This window comes from Zonotrichia albicollis, chromosome 3 (genome assembly GCF_047830755.1).
Source record: "Zonotrichia albicollis isolate bZonAlb1 chromosome 3, bZonAlb1.hap1, whole genome shotgun sequence".
In the NCBI taxonomy this organism is placed as follows: Eukaryota; Metazoa; Chordata; class Aves; order Passeriformes; family Passerellidae; genus Zonotrichia; species Zonotrichia albicollis.
In genome coordinates this window covers 24742198-24763081 of record NC_133821.1, presented here as the reverse complement: position 1 = coordinate 24763081, position 20884 = coordinate 24742198, and the positions used below count along the sequence as shown (strand labels likewise).

Here is a 20884-nt window from a genome sequence, read left to right as displayed (position 1 = left end):
GCTCCTGTGTTTTTACGGGAGGGCAGAAGAGCTCGGCGGAGCCCGCTGCCCCAGCCCCCCCGGCGCCGGGGTGTTCCGCGCATCTTCCCAAACTTCGCATGGGGCCAAATCCACTTGCGGGCCCCGGGGCAGCCCCCGGTTTCCCAGGCCGGTAAATCCCGCGGCACCGGCGGCCGCTCGCACAAACACGGGCGCTTCCCTCCTCCCAAAGGGGGACTCCTTTTGGCGAGAGCGGCAAGACAGCGCGCAGCGGGCCGCGGTCGCGCCTGGAGCCGCCGGCGCTGTTCCGGCCCCGCAGGCTCCGGGCTCCCTCCGCTCCCCCGGGTGCGCTCCTTGCGCGCCCGCGCTTTGGCCGCGCATCCCCCGCGCCGCTGGCGGGAGGCATCGGCCCCGCGGGGAAAAGTTTTACCTCCCCCTCCCCGAGTTGCATTTTATTAAAATCAAACGAAAAACTTTTCCGTGCGCTGCGTTTCGTTGCGCCGGGAAGCGGCGGCGGCCGGGGCGGCCCGGGGCGCGGAGCCCGCTGCCCCTCCCGCCGGGATCGGGCCTTCCCGCCCCCCGAGCCCCCTCCCGGCCGACCCAAGGCGGGAGGGTGAAGGGAGTTTCCCAGGTAAAGAGGAAAGCGGCTGTTACGGTAAGAAAGATTCGGGTTTTATTGAAAATTTTATATATGACTCGGTGTTGTAATAAATAAACGAGACGAGCTCCATGAAGGGACGATGCGAGCGCGGGACACGCTTGGGGGCACACGGACGGGGCGGGGTGCGGAGGGGAACGCGGCCGGGCGCAATAAATAACGCGGAGCAGGCCCGGCCCGGTCCGGTTCGGTTCGGTCCATCCGCGGGCGGGAAGCGCCGCGCTGTCCCGGGCCGGGCCGGTCTCTGCCCCGGGCTGCCCCGCTCCGCCCGCAGCCGCTCCCAGGGATTGGTGCCAGCTCCGGGGGAGAAGCCCCCCGAGTGCACCAGAGCAGCTCGGCTCTACTCCCGGGGAAATGTAAAACTGATGTAATAAACCACTGGTAAATACAGCACATTTTTAATAATAACTGGGGTGGACCTGACCTAACTATAAAATGTAGGTAGCTTATTAAGTATTACATATGGCAGGACTAGATGAAACCATTCCCAATGATTTTTTTTTCCTATATCCCCCTCTCTAATCCTATTACGACAAAAACATTTTTATTTCAAAACTCAGCCCTCCTCCAGCTCCAGAAACCAGGACAGACTATTTCTTCTCCTCCTTCCGCCCATCTCCGGCATCGCCCGCACGCCAGGGGTCTCGGAGATTCCATTTCCAACGCTTTCGGAAGGAGAGCTGAGCCCACAAGGAAATCATGGGACAACGCGAGTTCGCTTGAATGGAAAACAAAAAAACAACGCAGTGGGGCCCGGCGCAGCCTAGATCTGGCCTAAGAAAATGGAAAAAAAGTTTAATTTTTTTTCAAAACATCTTTTTCTTTTTTTTTCCCCAGTCTCATGTCGGCATTTTAAGAACGTAAGAAAGCCGCGCTGCGATTTCGCTGCCGCCGCGGGAAGGTCGCTCACTGGAGAACGCATTTCTCTTCCTTCTTGGCCATCTTGCCTTTGTTTTGCTCGAGGGTCCTCTCCAAATGCTCGTCCTCTTCCTCGGCCCTGCGGAGAGAGGCGGCTGAGGGGCTGCCCGGACGGGCCCCAGCCCCGCTGAGCTCCCCCGCCCCCGGGCTCGCACCGAACTTTCCGTGGGCACCGCGGGGACCCGGCGGGGACCCCCTTCCCCCTGTCCGACTCACTGCTTCTCCTGGGCGTCCAGGTCCCTGACCAGCGCGTCCCGTTTGTTAACGAGAATAACGAGTTCGTCCAGCAAGAGCTGCTCTCGCCTCTTCTGCGCCTCGGTCTTCTGCCAGTCTGCGGGAGAAGCACAACAAGAGCGGCGGTGAGAGCGGCGGCCGCCGGCGCCCGACACAGCCACGGCCAACCCGGCCGGAACCCGCGCCCGCTGCGGCCCGGCCCGGCCCGGCCCGGCCCGGCCCGGCCCAGCGCAGCCTGGCACAGCTCGGCCCGGCCCCGTACGGCCCGATATGGCCCCACGCAGCCTGGCACAGCTCGGCCCGGCCCGGTCTGGCTCAGTACAGACCAATGCAGTCTGGCACAGCCCGGCAGAGCCCAGCGCAGCCTGGCACAGCCCGGCCCGGCCCCGGCCTCTCTCCCCAGCGAGGCCACCGCAGGGACAAGCGCGGCCCGGCGGCGTTTGGCCCTCCTTGGCTTGGGGAGCTGAGCAGCGATTTTGGGGCCGTTCGGGTGGGGGTTTATTTCCTTTCTTTTCTTTTTTTCCTTTTTAGTGTAAGATTTGTTTTGTTTTCCCCACGCCGGTGTCCGCCGGGGTTGCTCCCGGAGGAATGCCCGCTTCCCGCAGCCCGGCTCCTCTCTGCGCGCCCCTCGCCCGCTCCCAGCGGCTGCAGGAATCTCACACTGCGCACCATATGCTCCGCAGTAACTTTAAAGGCAGGTATCGCTTAATTAGTATTGCCCACTTTGAAGTAAAAATACACTTGCTACAGAATATGGCGAGGCCCCTTCCAGCCCCGGCGGGTGGGCAGCCTCGCTATTCCCAAGGGATTCATTCGCCCGGCCCGGCCCGGCCCGGCGCTACCCCGGGGCCGCCCGCAGCCTCGGGCTCCGCAGCCAGACCGAGGGCTTGTCGCTGTCAGTCAAGCGCCAGCCTTCCCCGCCTCCCTCATTAAGAAGGTAAACAATGAAAAGCAGGAGCAGTAGATTATGAGGGAGATAGCAGGACAATTGAGGAGCGGGAGGGAAAGAGGACACCGGCTCCAAAAAAAACCCCCAAGCACCGGGAGAAGCCATCGCCAGCGGCCCGGCGCTGTCCTCCTCCTCCGGCCGCGCTTCCCGAAGGCGAGGGGAGAGAGGGTGCAGTCCTTTTGGCTTTCTCCCCCACCCACCCGTGCTCTCCATTGCCCTGGGCGATCATGTTAAAACTCACATGGCTGGTGCTTATTCAGATAAGCCGAACAATGCTCCCCACCGGTTACCATGTGAATCTTCACAAACCCCGCAAGAATGCGGTGGTTCAAATCCCCCTGACCCCCCTCCAAAGCCAAATTTATTCAAGACAGCAAACTGCTCAGAAGCTTTATGAAAGCAAGTGGTGCTAGAGGGAATTCAGCCTTGTATTTACAAATTAAAAATTAGATGCATCATCATGCAATGAAGGTTGGGAGAGCGGCAGAAAGGCAGGAATGTGGAACCGCTTTTATCGCGCCCTCCCCGCCGCCTGCCCGGGCCCACGAGGAGCCCCGGGACAAGCGGCAGCGGAAACCCACGGCACACGCGTGGGCGGCGGGCACGGAGCAGCGAGCGCGTCCCGCCGCACCGGAGCCCGGCCCGCAGCACCGGCTGCCGGGGCACTGCCCCAACTTCCGCGAGTCTTTATTTTTCTCATTTTTCTCCTCCTTTTCCTCGTTCTCCTTATTTTCCTTTCTCATTTCCTTTTTTTTTTTTTTTTTTAAATGTGTCCTTTCCCCTCCACCGTTGCTAAGGGACTAATTTTTTCAGGTGGACACAGATTAGAGGTGGAGTTAGCAGCTAAAATTACCGGTAATCCAAGCCATTTTTTCCTGCCACAAAGCTGCTTTAATTCGGGTGGCAGCCTTTTAGGTGCTGCTTCTTGGAGCAGTCTCCAGACTTGCACTGCTGCTTCCCCTCCTGCTCCTTCTGGGCAAAGCTCCTTCACTTCAGCCCCGGTAAAACACCCTGCTCTGCCTCTCTGCCAGCCAGAGCTTCCCCAAACCGCAGCGTTTTGCCCCACAAATAAAGCCCCTGACACGCAATGGGATCTCAGCATGACAGCACTGAAAAGGCCCTGAAAAGGGCCACGGCAGCAAGCCAGACAGAAAAGGAGAGAAAGAGACACGGCAGAGGGTTTGAGAGGGTTTCAGGGTGTTTGCTTCCTCCCAGACGTGGTTCCCAACTTTCAGGTTAACTTTTCCCTGGCTTCAGCTGGGAATTGTGCTGGGACTCGGGCTGCCCCAGCACATCTGGGCACACGGAGCTCTGGATGAAAAGGGATTTGAAATCCATCGCCTCTACCTGGACTTTGTATATTTGTTTTGCAGTTTTGATGGTTTTCACTTCTTGTTTTTAAAGCTTTTTTGTTTGTTTGTTCGTTTATCCCTTGTTCTCCAGCTGCAGCAGCAACTTTAGTTTTTGAAAGAGCAAACAAGTCAGAATATTTCAGTAAATGTTTTGCTGAGTCTCTCACTATTTTTCCCTATTAAATCCCTTCCTAAGTGCTACAGGTTTTGTTGCTTCATCTTATAGCCCTGTGAATTAAATAATGTCCTTTTAGGATTTCATGGAACAGAACTGTGTATTTGTTTGGGGTTTTTTGGTTGTTTTTTACACATTTGCTTATTATAAATGTTTCAAACATGCCTTGGAAAAACCTGCTGGAAGAGCTATTCCCTTGCAATTTTACTTCCACTTCCAGGAAAGGAGACCGCCTTTCCTCCCCCCAAAATAAAGAGAGTCAAGCAGCAATTGTTTAAAAGGGTAACTGACTCTAAGTATTTAAATAACATTTTATAGGTGACTACCTTGCAATTTTGTTTTATCCAACAAAATACTGCTGGGCAGCAGTTTTGGGAAACATCCCTATGTTTAAAAAAGCAACTGTGTTCAAGTTTGATTCCTACCTGTTGTGCCTTTTAAGCCAGGATTACCTATAACACCTGTCACATATAGTTACCCAGGCTGACTGCAGCTCTGGGAAGCTACAATATGGGCTGTGATTAATTTGAAGATTTCAGAATAATACTGTTATAAAAGCTACACTCTGGACAAAAATAGGATTAAGCTCTGAGGCTGTATATGAGCTAAAAGTGTTGAAAGCTAAAACCCCCATGCCACCACTCGCGATGGGCAGTTAAAAATGACAGAGTTTGCTAAATTCACATTGAAGTAGAAATGTTTTCAATTATTCATCTTCATTGACTTTATATTGTCTTTTTTTCCCCCCCACTGCTTAAACTGATAATTACTTTGAGCAAACAGACGTCCAGCTCCCATAGAAATGCTTTAATGGAAATGGTCGAAAGTTCTCCTAGTAAAACCTTCAACCTTGCCACTATAATAAATAAGCCTGGCACTTTGATGAAAATTAACACTAGTTTTGTAAAGAGCACATTGGGGGATTGCAGTCAGGTCTTATCTTTAGTTCCAGTCAACTAGCAATCCTGAAAGAGTTTGCATCATCATCAGAGCAGGCCATTTGATAGGATTCTGCTGCTGAACCTAATCAATCTATGGAATACTGTGGCTGCGCGGTGTAACAAAGCTAAAATAGATTTACAAATGGGGTTTTAGAGGATAAGCTCCTCCACAGGATTACATATTGATTTTAAATATAAAAAGCTTATCATATAAACCATAACTACAAAAATAGTGAACCTATGCATAAATCCTTTTAGAAGAGCACCCACTTCAAACTATAAGCCAAGAATAAATCAAGATGTACAAAATCCGAATGAAGATCCATTTCTTGGGCAGAAAATGAACACACCACCCCAAGGTGTGCAAAAATGAACTTATCTTTTCTAAGGAGGCATTAAAACTCGACTGAAAAAAAATAAAAGAAAGGAGTGAGAGGCAAGGTAGCTGGAAGTGAGGCATCCCGGTACGGGGCTGCAGCTGCAGTGAAACCAGGCACACCTTGTGCTCAGGAGCCGCTGGCCCCGAGAGCCGGGCGGGACGCGCGGGAGCTGCAGCGGCGCAGACGGGCCCCGTTTACCTGAGCTCGCCTTGGCCTCTCAGCGAGGGGGTTCCGGCCATTCTCGCTCGGAACAGCCCAAGAGGAACCTCTCTAGCTGGGAGCAGGCAGCGCGTTAACTCTCCCTTTCTTATCCCTACGGCTCCATGGGGGAAGGGGGGAGTTCGCCTTTTTTTTACCACCCTGGGTCATTCATGTGCTCCTCGTGAAGTGCCGCAAGCCTCCAAGAGGCCATTGAGCTCCCGGTGCCTGCAGATGAGCGGCCGGGAAGGAGCCGCCGTCTCCACATCGCTGAGCATCCCACCGGGCAGCAGCTCCGGCCGCAGCGCTGCCCAGCCACGGGCACGGCAGAGCCGCCTTCATCTGCCTCTGTCAGCAGGCTCCCACCTTCCGCAGAGCTCTTCTCCCTCCTTCTGTCCCCTGTCATCAACCAGCTAAGTAAATTGGCTGACAGATTTTTAAACAGCAAAGTCACGCGTGGAAGAGTTAGAGCAATTTACCAAAACAGTAATTACCACCTCTCAAAGACTTTTCCTTTTTTAAGTTCCAGTTTGGGTTGGTGTGTTCTGCCTTTCTTTTGGACAAACAAACCGCTCCCCTCCTGTTACATATACATATGTGTGTGTATATACACATATATGTTTTTTTTCCTGCCCATATACTTCGGTTTTGGAAGTGGTGCTGGTAAAAGTGAGATCTGCCTTTTCAGCTCTTTCAGGGAGCCCACGCACTCATTAGCAATCGGCTAAATGGCCTCGGAGCCGACAGTGCTGGGCTGTCCGGGCAGCCCCTGCTTCTCCAGAGAAACCACACTGGAAATGGTGTGGTTTTAGCAGGGCTGCCCAAAAACTGCATCTCTGCATCTTCTCAATACAGAAACACCGATGCGCCCATCGAGAGGTGAGATGTCACGCATTTTGAGTTTTCACAGGTGTTTAAATCCTGGAAGAGTTTCTCCTTTAATATGGTTTTTGGGTAAAAGCAGGTAACTGTTAAAAGTTCTAGAAGACCAATAATCTTGTTGAGAGCTACAATGCTAAATGAGGACTTTGTTGCATAAATAAAAAAATCCCCCAAAATAATCAAATTTCTCCAGCACTTATGTTTGCTTCCTAAACCTCTGCTTACCATACCACCAGTAGCATATAAAAAAAAAAAAAGAAAAAAAAAAAAAAAAAAAAGAAAAAACAAGAGAGAGAAAAAACCCATCTTTTTTGGAGTTTGGGCATACCTCTCTGAATTTACAAAAAGCAATTAAAAAAACATTTTTGTTACAGACAATGTGTAAATGGCAGAAGCTGCTAAACATTCAAAGGCTGCTGCTAGGACATTCCAAGGCAGTACACATAGATGAGGCAATTAAACATCGAAAGTTTAGGTTTAAATCAGGATTTCTTAGCTGCTCTCTAGTTTCAGATTATTTTACATTTTAAATATTTTGTCAGTACAATTCTAAATTAATCTGGCCTGTCTCTGCAGAAAGCAATGTATATATTTATGACCCAGGATTATCCAGGAATACAGTGAAGACAGCCTTATGCAAAAAATGTAACTACAGATGGAGAGATAGGAAAAAGCTACCTGAAACCTGCTGCTTTTTTCCAACAAACTTATGCTCCCAGTGAAGTCTCCAAACTAATTAGAATTGATTTATTATGGATCAGGTACCTTATCAGGTGAAGAAAGAAATTACCATGGACAGTCAAAGGGTTGAGAGGTCAATACAGAATAGCAAAATCAATTTGCATTGATTAGACAAAAGGTCCATTTTACAGAGCCCAAAGGATTAACTTTAAAGCAAACATCTTTGAACTGTAAGGCAGCATTTGTGACTGAGAGGTATAAGTGGTGCAGCATTAGAAAACACTTAAGATATTTGAATAAGAAAATAATGCAAGCAATGGTTTAAGCTATCTGGATGTTTATTTTTTATTATGAATCATCCCAAGGATTATTGTACCATTCACTGGAAAGCCCTATGGAAGGGGTGCAATTGTTTCATTTATCCCGTGTCAATCTTCCCCTGAGTGTTACCTCCATTCAGGTGAGGTGACTAAACTGGGGAGAGTCACAGGGAAGGGAGAAACTCCGTGCAAAGGATCGCACTAATCCTGCTGGTGCTCCTGATGAAATATTTACCTGACAAACTTAGTGTCTTACCACCAAAACCATCGAGACTTTTCCCCCCCGAGTGAGTTACTGTTGTAGAACAGGTCTGAAACATTAAAAGGAGGAGGCCCTCTTCTGTGGGTCACCCCTGCCATTTCTGTGGCACCAAAAGCAGCACGATGCCGCAGGAAAACCAAGAGAGCACTACTGCAACAAAAACCTGTAAACCCCACACACATGCTCTACCTCCTCATCACCTTGTTTTCAAAGTTTATTGCAACAAGACCATACTTCTTTGTCCTGCATCTTGGTTCTTTTTTAATTTTTTTTTTTTAGTCCTGAAGAAAACTTAATACTGGGATTGCAGCCTCAGCACACTTGCCGTGTGCTATCACTTAAAGCAATGCAAATATCAGTACTAGCACTGGGCTTCAGAGGAGCCTCCACGTTTGGCACTCCCAGGTGCCAAACCAGCCTGGCAGTGAGAGCCTTCCCCCCTTGCCCCAGCACTGCTCTTACCTTCAATAGCCAGCATTGCTCTCAGCTCCCGGTTCAGCAGCTCGTAGCGCCTTTCTAGGTCATGTTCTTTTTCCCTAGGCAAGTTGCAAATGTTCATCAATATGTTAATTACTAAATCATTAAACACTTAAAAGCACCTTTAACTTACATTGATTTTAGGACTCGCAACTGACTTTTCTCTTTAACTTTAAGCTACTCCAAACAAATGATACACAAACTTAAAATCTGGCTCAGGTGGCCTATTCAGTAACAGGGCCTTTTCATTTCATGTAAGGCCGGTTTTAATTCTGTCAGTTTAACTTCACTGTGCTACAGGATGCAATTATTTCATACCCATCTCTGGAACAGCTGTTGTGGAATGTCCAAAGTATAAAATATTCCCCTAGATCTAATGAGTAAATTCCAGCATCAACCTATTCACCAAGGTAACATGACACTGGAAGAATTATTCTGTATATATTCTGCCCTAACCAACAATAAAAATTAGACAAGGGATTAGAAAGCTTAATATTTTGCAGGTAAAATCCTCTGTCAAGTTCAGACCCAGCAGGAGATAGGTGAGCAGAGGCTCTTCCCAGGGAAGTATGCAGGCATCTACACTAGGTGGCATTATGGAAAGAAATATCAAAGTGAAAGAACTGGAAGAGAAGCACTCAGGGCAGGATGCCTCCACAAAGGAGCAGCACCTTCTCCCTTCCTCAACACTGCCAGTGAGAAAAGGTTCATTTGTCCTTACTTTGCACTATCAGTGGTATCACTGCACTGTGACTGATTTACTGATATCCCTTCAGCAGAGATGGGACTGAGGATTTTCTACAAAGCAAGTAGTGACTCAAATTCGGCTCTTCTCTCTGAACAGACTTCACCTGTCTCATCTGAGGCACAATCCAAATCTATCTGTGCATTTCTAAAATGCAGTTTTATTCTGCTGTTGGGCTTTTGAAAATGTAACAGTGCTTAATATTTTTTTTTTTTCACAGCTCTGGCTAATCTTGTGTCATTGCATGCTTCTCATTTTCAAGTCTGAAATATGAGAAAAACAAGTTACTCAATGTGTAACACATCCACACTACTCCCTTTTGAGGGTTTTTTTTTTGAAGCCTAATGGGAAGAGAGTAAAGAAAGTTTTGCTTTTATCTGAAGAGTAATCATCCTTTTGTAAATACATATGTTCATCTGTACTTACAGAAGAGAAAGCTGGTTCATTCGTCTTATTAAGGCATTCTTCTTATTAACCAGCATGAACCACTCCTGCATCATAGCTTCTTCCTCTTCTGTGTTTCTTCCTGCAATCAAGAGAACTTCATTACTTCTGTGGCATTTCACAAATTAAGGTACATATTTTCATTTCAGGTTTTGGACTATCAGTTGCCAGCATCACTGAGCATGACACTGCATAATCTCAAATGGTAAAAATATCGTATGACTGGAAAGTCCTGCCTGGTTTATAAATAAATCTTTGAAAGCAGCCATCCTCCAGGATACATTGTAGTGTTCTTTATCATGATGACCCTAAATAAATACCTTTTAAAAGGACTGTGTATTTTAAATTCTCCAAATGAACTATACAATTGCAATGCTTCTAGTGAACAACTCTTACTGCTAAAAAATGTCTGGTCATCACCAAACACAAAAACAATCCCCACAGGCAAGATCCACTCCACCCATGCAAACCCAGCACAGCCAGGATGATGTGGCAGGGATCAAAGTAGCTGCAGAAGAGATGCTAATCCTGAACTCTTGGCTAAGGTGTGGGCACCTGCTCAGCTTCTGTGCTCATGGCCACTCTTCCAGATGAGCTGGAAAGAGCTGCTCCTCTCCTCAACCTGCAACCAAAGGGAGCATCTGCACAAATACAAATCATCCTGGGATCCAGGTACCCAAGGGTTCCCTGTGTGTATGCGCCCAGCATCCCTTTCCCCAGCCCCCATCCATCCCAGGCAGGATCAGGACTCTTCACAGCCTACCTGCAGCCAGTGCTAAACCCTCCCAGACTCTCTAAGACTCTGTCACCACCCCTGCACCATGAGCAAAAGGCAGATAAGTGTCCAGAAGGCTCCTGACTGTGCTTTCCATGTAGCAGGGCTGCTCAGCCAAATTCCGCCCTCTCTGAGCTCAGGGACATGGAGGAAGTCCTTTGTGGAGGCTGTGCTTCTGCGGAAACCTGCCATTCTCATCCCTCATGCTGAGGTGAAGAGCAAAGGCTATATGGTCCTCATTGAATTATGAAACTCACACATTTCATAGGGTTAAAATGAATCTAGGAATAAACTTGCAATAAAAGCAAAGGAGCATGAGTTTGGTCATGTGAGTTTGTTTCCCAGCTTTGATAGTGTTTCATTGGGAAAGTGTAGGTAGATGTCTGAGTTTAAGCACCTTGTGTGCAATATGTGAATAACCACCTGTCCTGATCCTGCAAGGGTGCTGAAAGTTAATTTTTTGGTGTTTGTAAAGGGGTTTGAAATCTCTCATGCAAAGTGCTGCACACTTGGGGATGCTACTTTGTTAACTTAAACCACAGGATCCCTAGTGGCACAGAAGCCTTTTCTAGCACCTAGAGCTGGAAAGACACCAGAAAAAACATTGCTTTGCCCTAAACCAAAGCATACAGTGTGTGGATGGGAGTGTTTCAGATGGTCACCACGTGCATGTTCACACCCCAGTGCCACAACAGTGTGCAGGCCCAGACCTACATGGAGAGTCTCACCCCCACCAGGTGTGAGCCTCCTGCCTGCAAGGGAAGTTTTCCATCCTTCTCCAAACTCTTTGATTCCCTCTGCCATAACCATGAGGCATCCATACAATGGCAGGAAAAGAAGATGAGCAGAGAAGTGGGTCAGCATGGGGTGGAACTGGTGGACCCACAGAGTAAGAAGAGGTTACATTTGGCAGGCCCTCCTTTCTGATAGGACCCATATCCATTTATTTGCCTGGGAAGTGCCTGGTCAATGAAATTTCCTGGAATGGTGCTTTTAGGGCTAGCAGTGAGACAGGAAAGGTGAAGCATCCCAAAGCCCAGATGGACCCACAGTGCTTTTCCAAGCAAAAGCAGCAGGGCCCAGCTCCTGGGGCAATGGAGAAATGAAAGAAGAAATCTGACATGTAGAAACGCTCTCCCCCAGTATCTCCACTTCAGGTTTTGTGCATAAAATATCACTCCATGGCATTTACAACAATATTAAGCAGTTCAGTACACTTTGCTGGTAAGTTACAGATCAAAGGCCTTGCTGCTGTACTGCTCCATCTAACAGGGTCTGCTTCTGGAAGTAGATAATAATCAGTATTACCAGTCTTTTGTCAAAATGCACCAAGTAGTTGAAACTCTTTCAGGGGAGAGGTCAAGAAGAAGGGGATTTTTTTGCCTTTTTTTTTCCTTGCAAAATGATCAGTCTATTCTGTAATGCATAAGATTTTTTACCAGCAATGTGGCAAAGTTCTCACAACCAGACATTCGTGGCTACAGTAACATTTCAATAAATTTGTTAATTTTGGGGTGGACAGGGATGTCTGGCTCAAAGATTATAAATACAAGCTCTTGCTGCATTTAATTTGCAAGCCTTGAAAAAGAAATGGGAGAGATAAATGTAAATGTCTCCAAAGTGTTGGGCTCAATGGTGGATCTGACTTTGTTGACTTTCGTACCATGCACTTTCAGGTTAAGAACACAGACTTCAGATATAATCTTCTTTCTATGAATGCATTCCTCCTAAACACAGTTAGTTGCAACATATAATGAGAAAAGATCTGGGTAAAGCTTGGAGCTGTCGTGCCAGATCTGCACAGGTGCCTATTTTAATATATACGTGCTGACACCAAAGCACATGCAATATCCACAGAATGGGCTGGTTTAGAAGTGAATTAACAAAGTCTTGATTGTTTTTACAGAATTTTAAATCTGTTTTTGTATTCGCTTTGGACCCATGTGATGCCCTGACACCGGTCATGTGATATCGGCTGCGATAGGCACAAATCCCCGGGCAGCAACAAAAGAAGAAAGAGCAAAAAAGAAAAAGCTGAGAAAAAGCTTGCAATTTGGAAAAAGGCCAATTTTACCCCGGCGAAGGCCTTTTTGATCAGTGAAATGACACATGTGTGCAATATTAATAGTAGTCGATGCTGATATTTTATTTGTTGACTGTCAGCTTTTAAATTCTTGTGCACAGAGCTGAAACAAATTCTTCCCAGGCAAGCAAAATAAAGATGAACTCCCATATATAAGAAATTTAAATAACTCTTCGGCAAATACACTAGCATTAGAGCATTACTTCATTTTTTTTACTTGATGAAAGGATGCACATGAAACACTTTCAACAAAGAAAAACTGAGTGTTCTTACTGCAGCAATACTGCAAGCAAAACTCACATTTACAATTTCTAAATAAAAAATTTAGAAAAAGCCTTTCTTCAACATGGTTTCACTCTGTAAAACTCAAGCTGCTGCTGGGGTGGTTGTTGTTTTCACTTTCCAAGTGTAAAACAAGTATTTAATTGACTTGCTACAAATGCTTGGAAATTTAAATTGGGAAAGTATCTGTGTTGTTCGTGGGGAAAAAAACCCCAACAAACTGTACAGATTATTAAAATGAAGCAAAAAACCCATGCTGGAGAACAAATCGATCCCACACATGCAAACCCCTTATCTAAGCCAGTACAAGATGCTGAAAATCTATAAATAGCCCACAGATCTTAAACTTAAATTTTTTCCATAATACATGCATTACACTATTGTTTTTGATAAACAACAACAACAAAACCCTTTTAAAGCTAGTAAGTTGGACCATTACAAATTAATCCTGACTTTAATAACTGGTTAAAGACCCCTTCAGCTTTATAAGTAACAAAAAATATTAAAGCCTGTGATCACAGCGAGCTTTTCTCATTTCTCCTCTAACCATTTGTTATTTAATCCAATACTAGTAATCCAATTTGTCCATCAGACTTTTAAAGGGCAGAATGCAACTTCTCCAGCTTAGACACTTTTCAAAGTACAATATATTTTTCAAATGAATGCTGGATGTTTCATTTTTTCCCCAACTGTTCCTAGCTCTAATGTATGAGGAAAAAAAGAACAAGATGAACATTGTTCGTACTGATTAAGTAAGAGCTCATTAAAGAGCTGTCAGTGCTGTACTTTGAATATGCATGAAGCATATAATCAGATCTAGTACCGTCACTAGAGGAGAATACGGTAAGTACAAAGGATTGATTTAATTACTTAGAGTGGGCTGTGGTGGTAAAGCAGTCTTGTTAGCGCAGAAAGAAAAGGAGGTTGTATTCTGGCACGGTTAGGGGAAAAAGGCAGTTTTAGCTTCTGCCACAATACCTAATCTCAGGATAAAGCACTTTACATTGTAGCTTAAAATGAAGACTGCCAGTTTTCTAAAAAGACCAGAATTCATCTTATCTTGTTTAACCTCATCTGGTTAACTATCTAGCAGAACATATTTATTCTCTTTAACACGTAATTATGCTTATACCTTTTTATCCTATAGTTCAATAATGACTTCTGAAAACAGTCTTCAAATAAGAGCAGGTAGTGCTGCAAACATCATATGCATGCAAACTGCTCGGTAAGAGATTTGAAAAATGCAGCACCAGAAACTCAGATGAAACAGTGAGCACACACGCCTTTATGTGAAAAGTCAATACAGTTTTTAATGTTGGACTTTAACCTGAGGAGGCTTCTGGCAGGGTTTCTCTCATTTATTTTCTTTTTCCCCTCTTCCTTTCTGCCTCCTCCCCACCCACACTTTTCTTTTATTTTTTTTTTTAATTAATTCATTCTTGTTTTATTCTTTCTCTAGGAATCCAAGGGAATTCTCTCACATCAACTCCCAGTGCCATTTTCTAATTTCATTGTCTGGCTTGAGTGGTGAAGGATGCGTGCTCTATTCTTCTCTTCACTTGACATCTACCAGAACCCTCCTCAATGATTAGGAATGAGCCCAACACCAAGCCTCAAATAGCACAAGACATTAAATTCTGCCCTCAGATATGAGAAGCTCCTACTGGCTTCTGAGTTGTGATTCCAAGCTGTAATAGCTCCTGCTCAGAATTCAATAGAGGCTGCAGCATAAAGTTTGGTAATTTTGTCCCTTACTGGAACAAATTTTAGTGATAGCCAAAGTACTGATAGTGAGTATTTAAATAATGGCCAAGAAAAAACAAACAAACAAACAAACCACAACCCCAAATCCCTTTCCCTTCTCCTGTGGCTCATCACACATATTTCTGATTGTTATATGAAATAAACTTGAGTCAATATTTTTCTACAGTACTCAAGTAGCACAGTAACAAACACATTCCCATTTTCTGAGAACAATATAAGCAACTAGCTTATTTTAATGTTATGCAGCTTCCTGGCAGTCTTTTACAAACACATCTTCCTTCATGTTCTTCTGGATTTACAAATGGATTTTTGTTTACACTGTAAGCTAATGATATCTTAAATTATTTAAATAAGAAGCATCTTGACAAATGTCTTTTCTGAATCAATTTGAAAGAACAATTTTTTTTTCCGTTCCTGCTGAAAGTATTTTCAAACTCAGCCAGCTACCAGTGTATCTAGGTACCATTAGACCCATTATTTTTAAGCCATTTGGGCAGCTAGGCATTAGACAAACCCAATATGGATTAACATAGTAAACCTGTATATTGCTAAGAAAACAGAGAAGAAAGTGCTACAAAACACTGAGAATACCACTTAAAAGGAAGAAAAAGCAACAACATGCAGGGACAAGATCAGTTTGCAGTATAAATGTATGAATACAGTAACTCCTCTACACTTTATACCATCATAAATCTGTCAAGATAAGACAATAGATTAATATTTTTTAAAAACTCCTTAAATGTAAATGTATTTAGCTGTTGTGCAAAAATGAATTACAACCTGTAGAGGATAAATAATAAAGGGTTTACATCAGCATCCCAAACCAGCCCATTCAGTCTGGCAAGAAATAACAGGTTTACAGAAATCACTCTGTATGCTGTCTTAAGCAGTAATTGTTTTTAAATTTTATTTGCACTGTGTGTAGTGTGTGTGCCATGGTGTCATGGTTAAACACAGAACCCTTCCCATGTCTCCCCATTTACCTCAACAGAACTACATGAAAAACAACCTACTTAAGACAGAGCCCATTCTTCATCCATTTGCTGATGTTTACACACAGTTTTAAAACAGAATAGAAGAAGCTTTCTTCACTCAACACACTTGGGTGAAGAGGCCAGCAGGAGAATGCCAGTGCATGGGAACTGGAGCGGGGCAAATAACAACAAAAACTGGCCGACTTCGCTCTGCTCCTCTTTCTGGGCTATTTTGTAGTTGACAGAAGCTTGGTGACTACTGAGAGCTGTTCAAATGCCAGTGGATTCCACAAATTTAACAGGAAGGTCTTTTGAAAACATACCCCACTTTCTTTAGTTGTCTGCTTAAAAAAAAAAAATTGCATTCGCCCAATCATAGGGACGAGTTTTTACAAGTTTCTGTATTAGGAGCAAGTGGACAGATTGGCTTGTTTACCTGAAGGAGAACATGAATGGCAAATAAAGAATAGTTCTAGGATGTGTCTCATCTTGTCTCATAAGAACCTGGGGAAATTCACTGAAATTGAAGGTGGTGTGTTTAAAACCGATAAAAAGAATGATCTTTCCTCAAAGCCTCATCATTTACCAGTAGAACTCGTCACCATGAGGCAATGTTGAAACTAAGAGCTCAGCAAGAATTAAAACCAGGCTGGATGTTGAATATGGAAAGGCAAAGCTGCAGCAATAAATATTCAAATAAACAAACAAAAAACCATGGGAGGTAGGAACTGGATCCTCCTGCTTTAGGACACAAGCTAACCTTTAATTTTTAGAGGTTAAATTAAATGTTCCCTGGGGCCAGGTTAGCCTGTGACAGGCCTCTGCACAGATTCTTGCCCCAGCCTGAGTTCAAGCCACACCTGTCCCTCTACAGTGGAGTGTTCTGGACCAGACTGTGGGGCTGATCTGCTGTGGCCATTAGAGTTTTACTGAAAGGGAACACGGGAAGGGACGAGAAACAGCACTGGCTGGTTTTGCTGACCAACCTCACGTTGCTAACAAAGGCTGGTGGAAGGTCTCAAACGCTTCCAAGCAAGCAGCAGACTTCCCACTGATTTTAATAGTCTTCTCATCTTGCTCACTGTGAACAGCTTATGCACAGATGAGCTCTTGTTTTTAATGTGAGTTACTGAATTCAACAAACACTTAAGCAGAAAAGCCTCTATTTACAACAGATATTTTTTGTAAAGGAGAGTTACATGAGACCCACTGCAAAATGCCTCTGACACAACTGAAAGCTACAGTGAAAATTTTTAAATGACAAGTGGTCAACAATTTTTCACTGAGTGAAACTCTGGCATCCCAAAAGAGACACATTTTTTTGAAAAATCACCCTCCTTAGTTTTCAGAGGGCTATCTTTGGTGGAAAACCTCAGAATTTTGGATAAAATATTTTTTCCAAGAAATCGGTGTCAAAACAGAACCTGAAACAGACACCCCACAGCACAAGTGGATGGGCTGCTCCACCTGGTGCTTTAGGCCTCCCATTTGAGATTACCACACCCAGCTTTCTCCCAGAATATTTCCTCCTTTCAGAGCAGGAGGACCTCCTCAGTTATTAAAAACCACTGAAAATGAACATGAAGAGCCAGCAACAGATAAGCAGGTGGAACTGTTGTTTAGATGACACTGCAGAAGTGGTAGCTAGCAGATGAAAGCCTAGCACAAGTTTTTGAGTCTGAGCTGGATGGGAAAATGCCTAGGAACATTAGAAAGGCAAATTCATGGCCAGTAACTTGCTGTCTGAGAGCAGTTGAGAAGGAGACATTGATGTCCACACAATGGAGTCTCATAAAGGTAGGAATCAACTGCCAAGAATCTGCCAGGCAGAGCTACATTGCAGTGCATTGTCTGACTATTTCAGCCCCCAAAATACTGTAACCCTAAAGGAATGGAGCTGCCACCAAGGAAATGCCTTTATCACAAGCACACATCAAATTAGTTTAACATCAAGCAGAAGATTTATAATTTCTTTGGTCTCTGAAACATAAAAAAAAAGAGAGAGAGTATTTACAATTTTGAGAGCTGTGTAAACAGAAGGTTGGGGTTCTGACCACATCTCAGCACGTGCACAGATTTATTTACTTGCAGTGGGACTGACTCACAGGAAGATAAACATTTGTGGCCTACAATCTGGGCAGACTAAAGTTATCACAGGACTGAAACGTCCACAAAAAGACAAATTGTGGAAGATAAAACCTGCAAGACCACTGATTTTCTCTACATGACGAGTCAACACAGAGGCCAGTAGAAAATACAGAAAACCAACCAGAACAGAATGCCTGGACTGGATAAAGATTATGAATATATTTTTAGTATGGGACCATCAATCCAGACCAAGAAACTTTGTGCCCCAAAATTCAGGCAACAAGAGGTGAGACTGCACTGAAACACCTGGAGATTCCTGTAAGAAAGTGATGCCTTAAGGACAAGTGCCTGTAGGTTATCCTAACACTGAGTGAAACCAACTTGTGCTTTATCACCCTCTGGTACTCTATACACCCAAATTTTCTCACAAAGCACAATTTCATAAGAAATTTCATAGGAATTTTCAGCACAGGAAAACATGCACTATGAGCTGATACACTCAAACTTTTGAAACTATTAAAAAAAAGGTAGATTATGCTTGGAAACCCAGCAAGAGAGGGATGATGGTATGGCAGGTGAATTATTTCATGTGCAGATTTACAAGTAGAGTTGGATGTTTTGTCATTGGAGATAGTAATTTCTGCACAGCTCGTAACCTCTCCTTGGAACCGTTTACTACCAGTTTATGTTGCAAGTGATAAGTGGGCAAGATACTGAAGTGAGAGGCATTTACCTAAAGTCATTGGAGCGTGCTCTGTTAGGTAGCATATTATTCCATTTTTACCAAATGTTGCCTTGCTTCCTTCAGAACATATTCTCCTAGAGCTGGAAAAGGGTAGTGGACATTATAAAGTTATTCTGATGGACAGGGTTGAATTTAACCCAAGTAACTGCCTGAAGTGAGATGATGATGGCAATGAATGTGACCTTGTATCTGTGTTAATGAAAATGTGTACTCTTAGTGGGAGTTGGCAGGTTTGTACTTCTGGGATCCAAACCTTCCTAGGGCTAACTGGGTGAGTTCAGCTAGGCTGAGGTGTCCCAAGGCCCACAGCCTCCAGTTTTGACAGAAAAGGTGGTTTTGGTGGTAAATGGGAGAAACCCAAGAAAAAACAACAGTGCTCTCTGCAGACTGCAGTGGCACTGTGGGCCAGGAGCCTCGGGGTGACCAAGGGGCCTTTCTCCTCGCCTTCACTTTGCAGACACTGATTGTAGAGCAAGCTACCTCCAGGCACAAAGCCAAACACTACGCCTACCACATGAAAGAGCATTTATACTGCTACACCACAAAGAAAGATGGAAATCAGTTAAAAGAAGCAAGTGTCTGTTGGGTCTTGTAAGACTTTTGGAAGGCTTGCAAGCCTATTCATAGTGCCTAGGGCTCTCCCAGAGTAGTCTCCTGCTATGCGGGCAGTGCTCTACTTGGACTCTCTTCTTCAAGCTGGCTTCAACCTGTTGACAGGTTCTTTGAAGGCAATGATGAGGCTACAAAAGCCAGGGAAGTGCATGGAGAGGAGGTTGACTTATCACACAGTCCCTCCAGCCAATGGGACTCTGTGTTACTTGGAGAAAAAACAAATATGGTCACTGCTGCTGCTGAGCCGCTTGAAGGATTGGATGAATTTGGCCTGGGAAGGCTGAACACGCACACTGCCCACGTTTGGTCTTGGAAAGGCCACCTCCTGTGAACTTTTGCCTACCAATGCACAGACCTAAGACTGAAGAGATGGGGCAAATTAGAGACAAACTCTGAGGTTTGTTTTGTGGAAGCTTCTCAGCTGTAGATACAGTGGGTAATTGGAAAAGTATGGCCAGACGGTCTTCCTTCACCAAAGGCAAATCTGTTTTACAAGAACTGTTAATGGAAACAGACTGATGGATTTTGGAATGAGTTTGCCCATAAGAGATTCTGGAGGCAACATGACAGAAAGGAAACTGGAGAGAGGCTGATAAACCTCAAGAACTCAAGATGTTCTCAATTGCTCATAAAACACATGATTCTGGCAACTATAAATTGCATACTTGGGCAGAAATTTGTGTATGTGTTGTGATCTGGGCCCTGAAGAGTTCTGTCAGAAAATCAGCTCACTGGTGTGCCAGTTTATTTGCATTAACAAACTCATGAATGACTTTGCACTGTGTGTCTTTGCAGGCATTTCCACAGAGCTCTGCAGGCCCCAGGTCACCCAAGTCACACTTGGATGCCACAGAGAGGCACAGTTACCATATTGTGAATGAGACCTTGATCATGGTGTCATTGCACTTCTTTCACCCAGGGTTTTGGTAGCTGTCAAAGCTCCCATTACCACAACCCTGGCAGCAAGTTCACGTTTCTACACAATGGAGAGAGACACATTTCAACAAATGCTTTAGAATACCCCTTTGCTTTCAAAACAAGCAGTAACTACCAAGGTATGGCTTTGTAAACTGTTATCATGTTAGAGTAAAAACCTTTTGCTTGTGCCAAAAACCTTTCCTTCCACCCAAAACAAACTGCTATCAGTAATATCCTTCCAGCCTCCTAGTTGTTAGGTACTTTCAATAGAGAAGGTTCACAAACCACCACTAGCAGCGACCCAAAACCAGTATCACATATATACATCCAGGTATCTAGAATTTCTTTGAAATGTTTTCACTCACTTCTTATGCTAAATGTAAAAAGATAAGCATCAAAAATGTTGCTTTCAGTGATACTTTTACATTTTCATCTTGTTGCCAGGAAGGCTGTTATACTATCCTTGCTCTGCTTTGGGATGTGCACCATTGTCTTTCATAACATGGTTGGTCAACTCATTACTGTCTCATGGTTTGGCAAGTTCTTGGCCCACCTGAGATTAATCATGCTGACCCAAGCACAACAGTAGTGCAGGAAAGCAAGGCCAAAAAAACTGCTGTAAAACTTACAGTGTTACTGATTCCTTCTTCCTCATTTAGGCAAGATATGAAATATATTAAAAGACCATGATTTTTATTTTTTTCTCCTTATGTACATGCACAGATATTTTTCATACTGTCTGCTTGCAAGCTTGAAGAGGTAACAAAACCAATTTTTAAATTCATCTCTCAGGCAAAACTGAACATTCATCATTTTCCTCCCCAAGCCCTGACACTGGTGAATACAAATCTGCATTTGCTTTTGGGAATCCCGAAGAGAATTGTGAATTCAATTGTTTCTGAAAGATGAAATTTGGCTTAGGGAATAGGATGCCTCCTCCTAGCTCACCCCTCCCCTACTCTAGCGCAGATTTCTCTTGCAGACTGGGTGACTCCAGTGAGGAGCATTCAAGATGGTATAATACAGGCTGGTAAATACAGCTCGATAA

At 44.8% G+C, this 20884-nt stretch overlaps 1 protein-coding gene across 13 annotated transcripts in view; it reads right to left on the bottom strand.

Moving 5' to 3' along the window:
• Positions 1–629: 629 nt before the first annotated feature.
• EHBP1 (EH domain binding protein 1) overlaps positions 630–20884 on the bottom strand; it is a 206110-nt gene continuing 185855 nt past the window's right edge. For all 13 annotated transcript variants that reach the window (XM_074536969.1, XM_074536971.1, XM_074536972.1 and 10 more), the window contains 4 exons: positions 9578–9677; positions 8392–8465; positions 1772–1886; positions 630–1634 (listed from right to left, as the gene is read on the bottom strand). In XM_074536969.1, coding sequence (XP_074393070.1) covers positions 1544–1634; positions 1772–1886; positions 8392–8465; positions 9578–9677 — 380 coding nt within the window. In that variant the 3' untranslated portion in view covers positions 630–1543. The remainder of the gene's footprint in view (positions 1635–1771; positions 1887–8391; positions 8466–9577; positions 9678–20884) is intronic.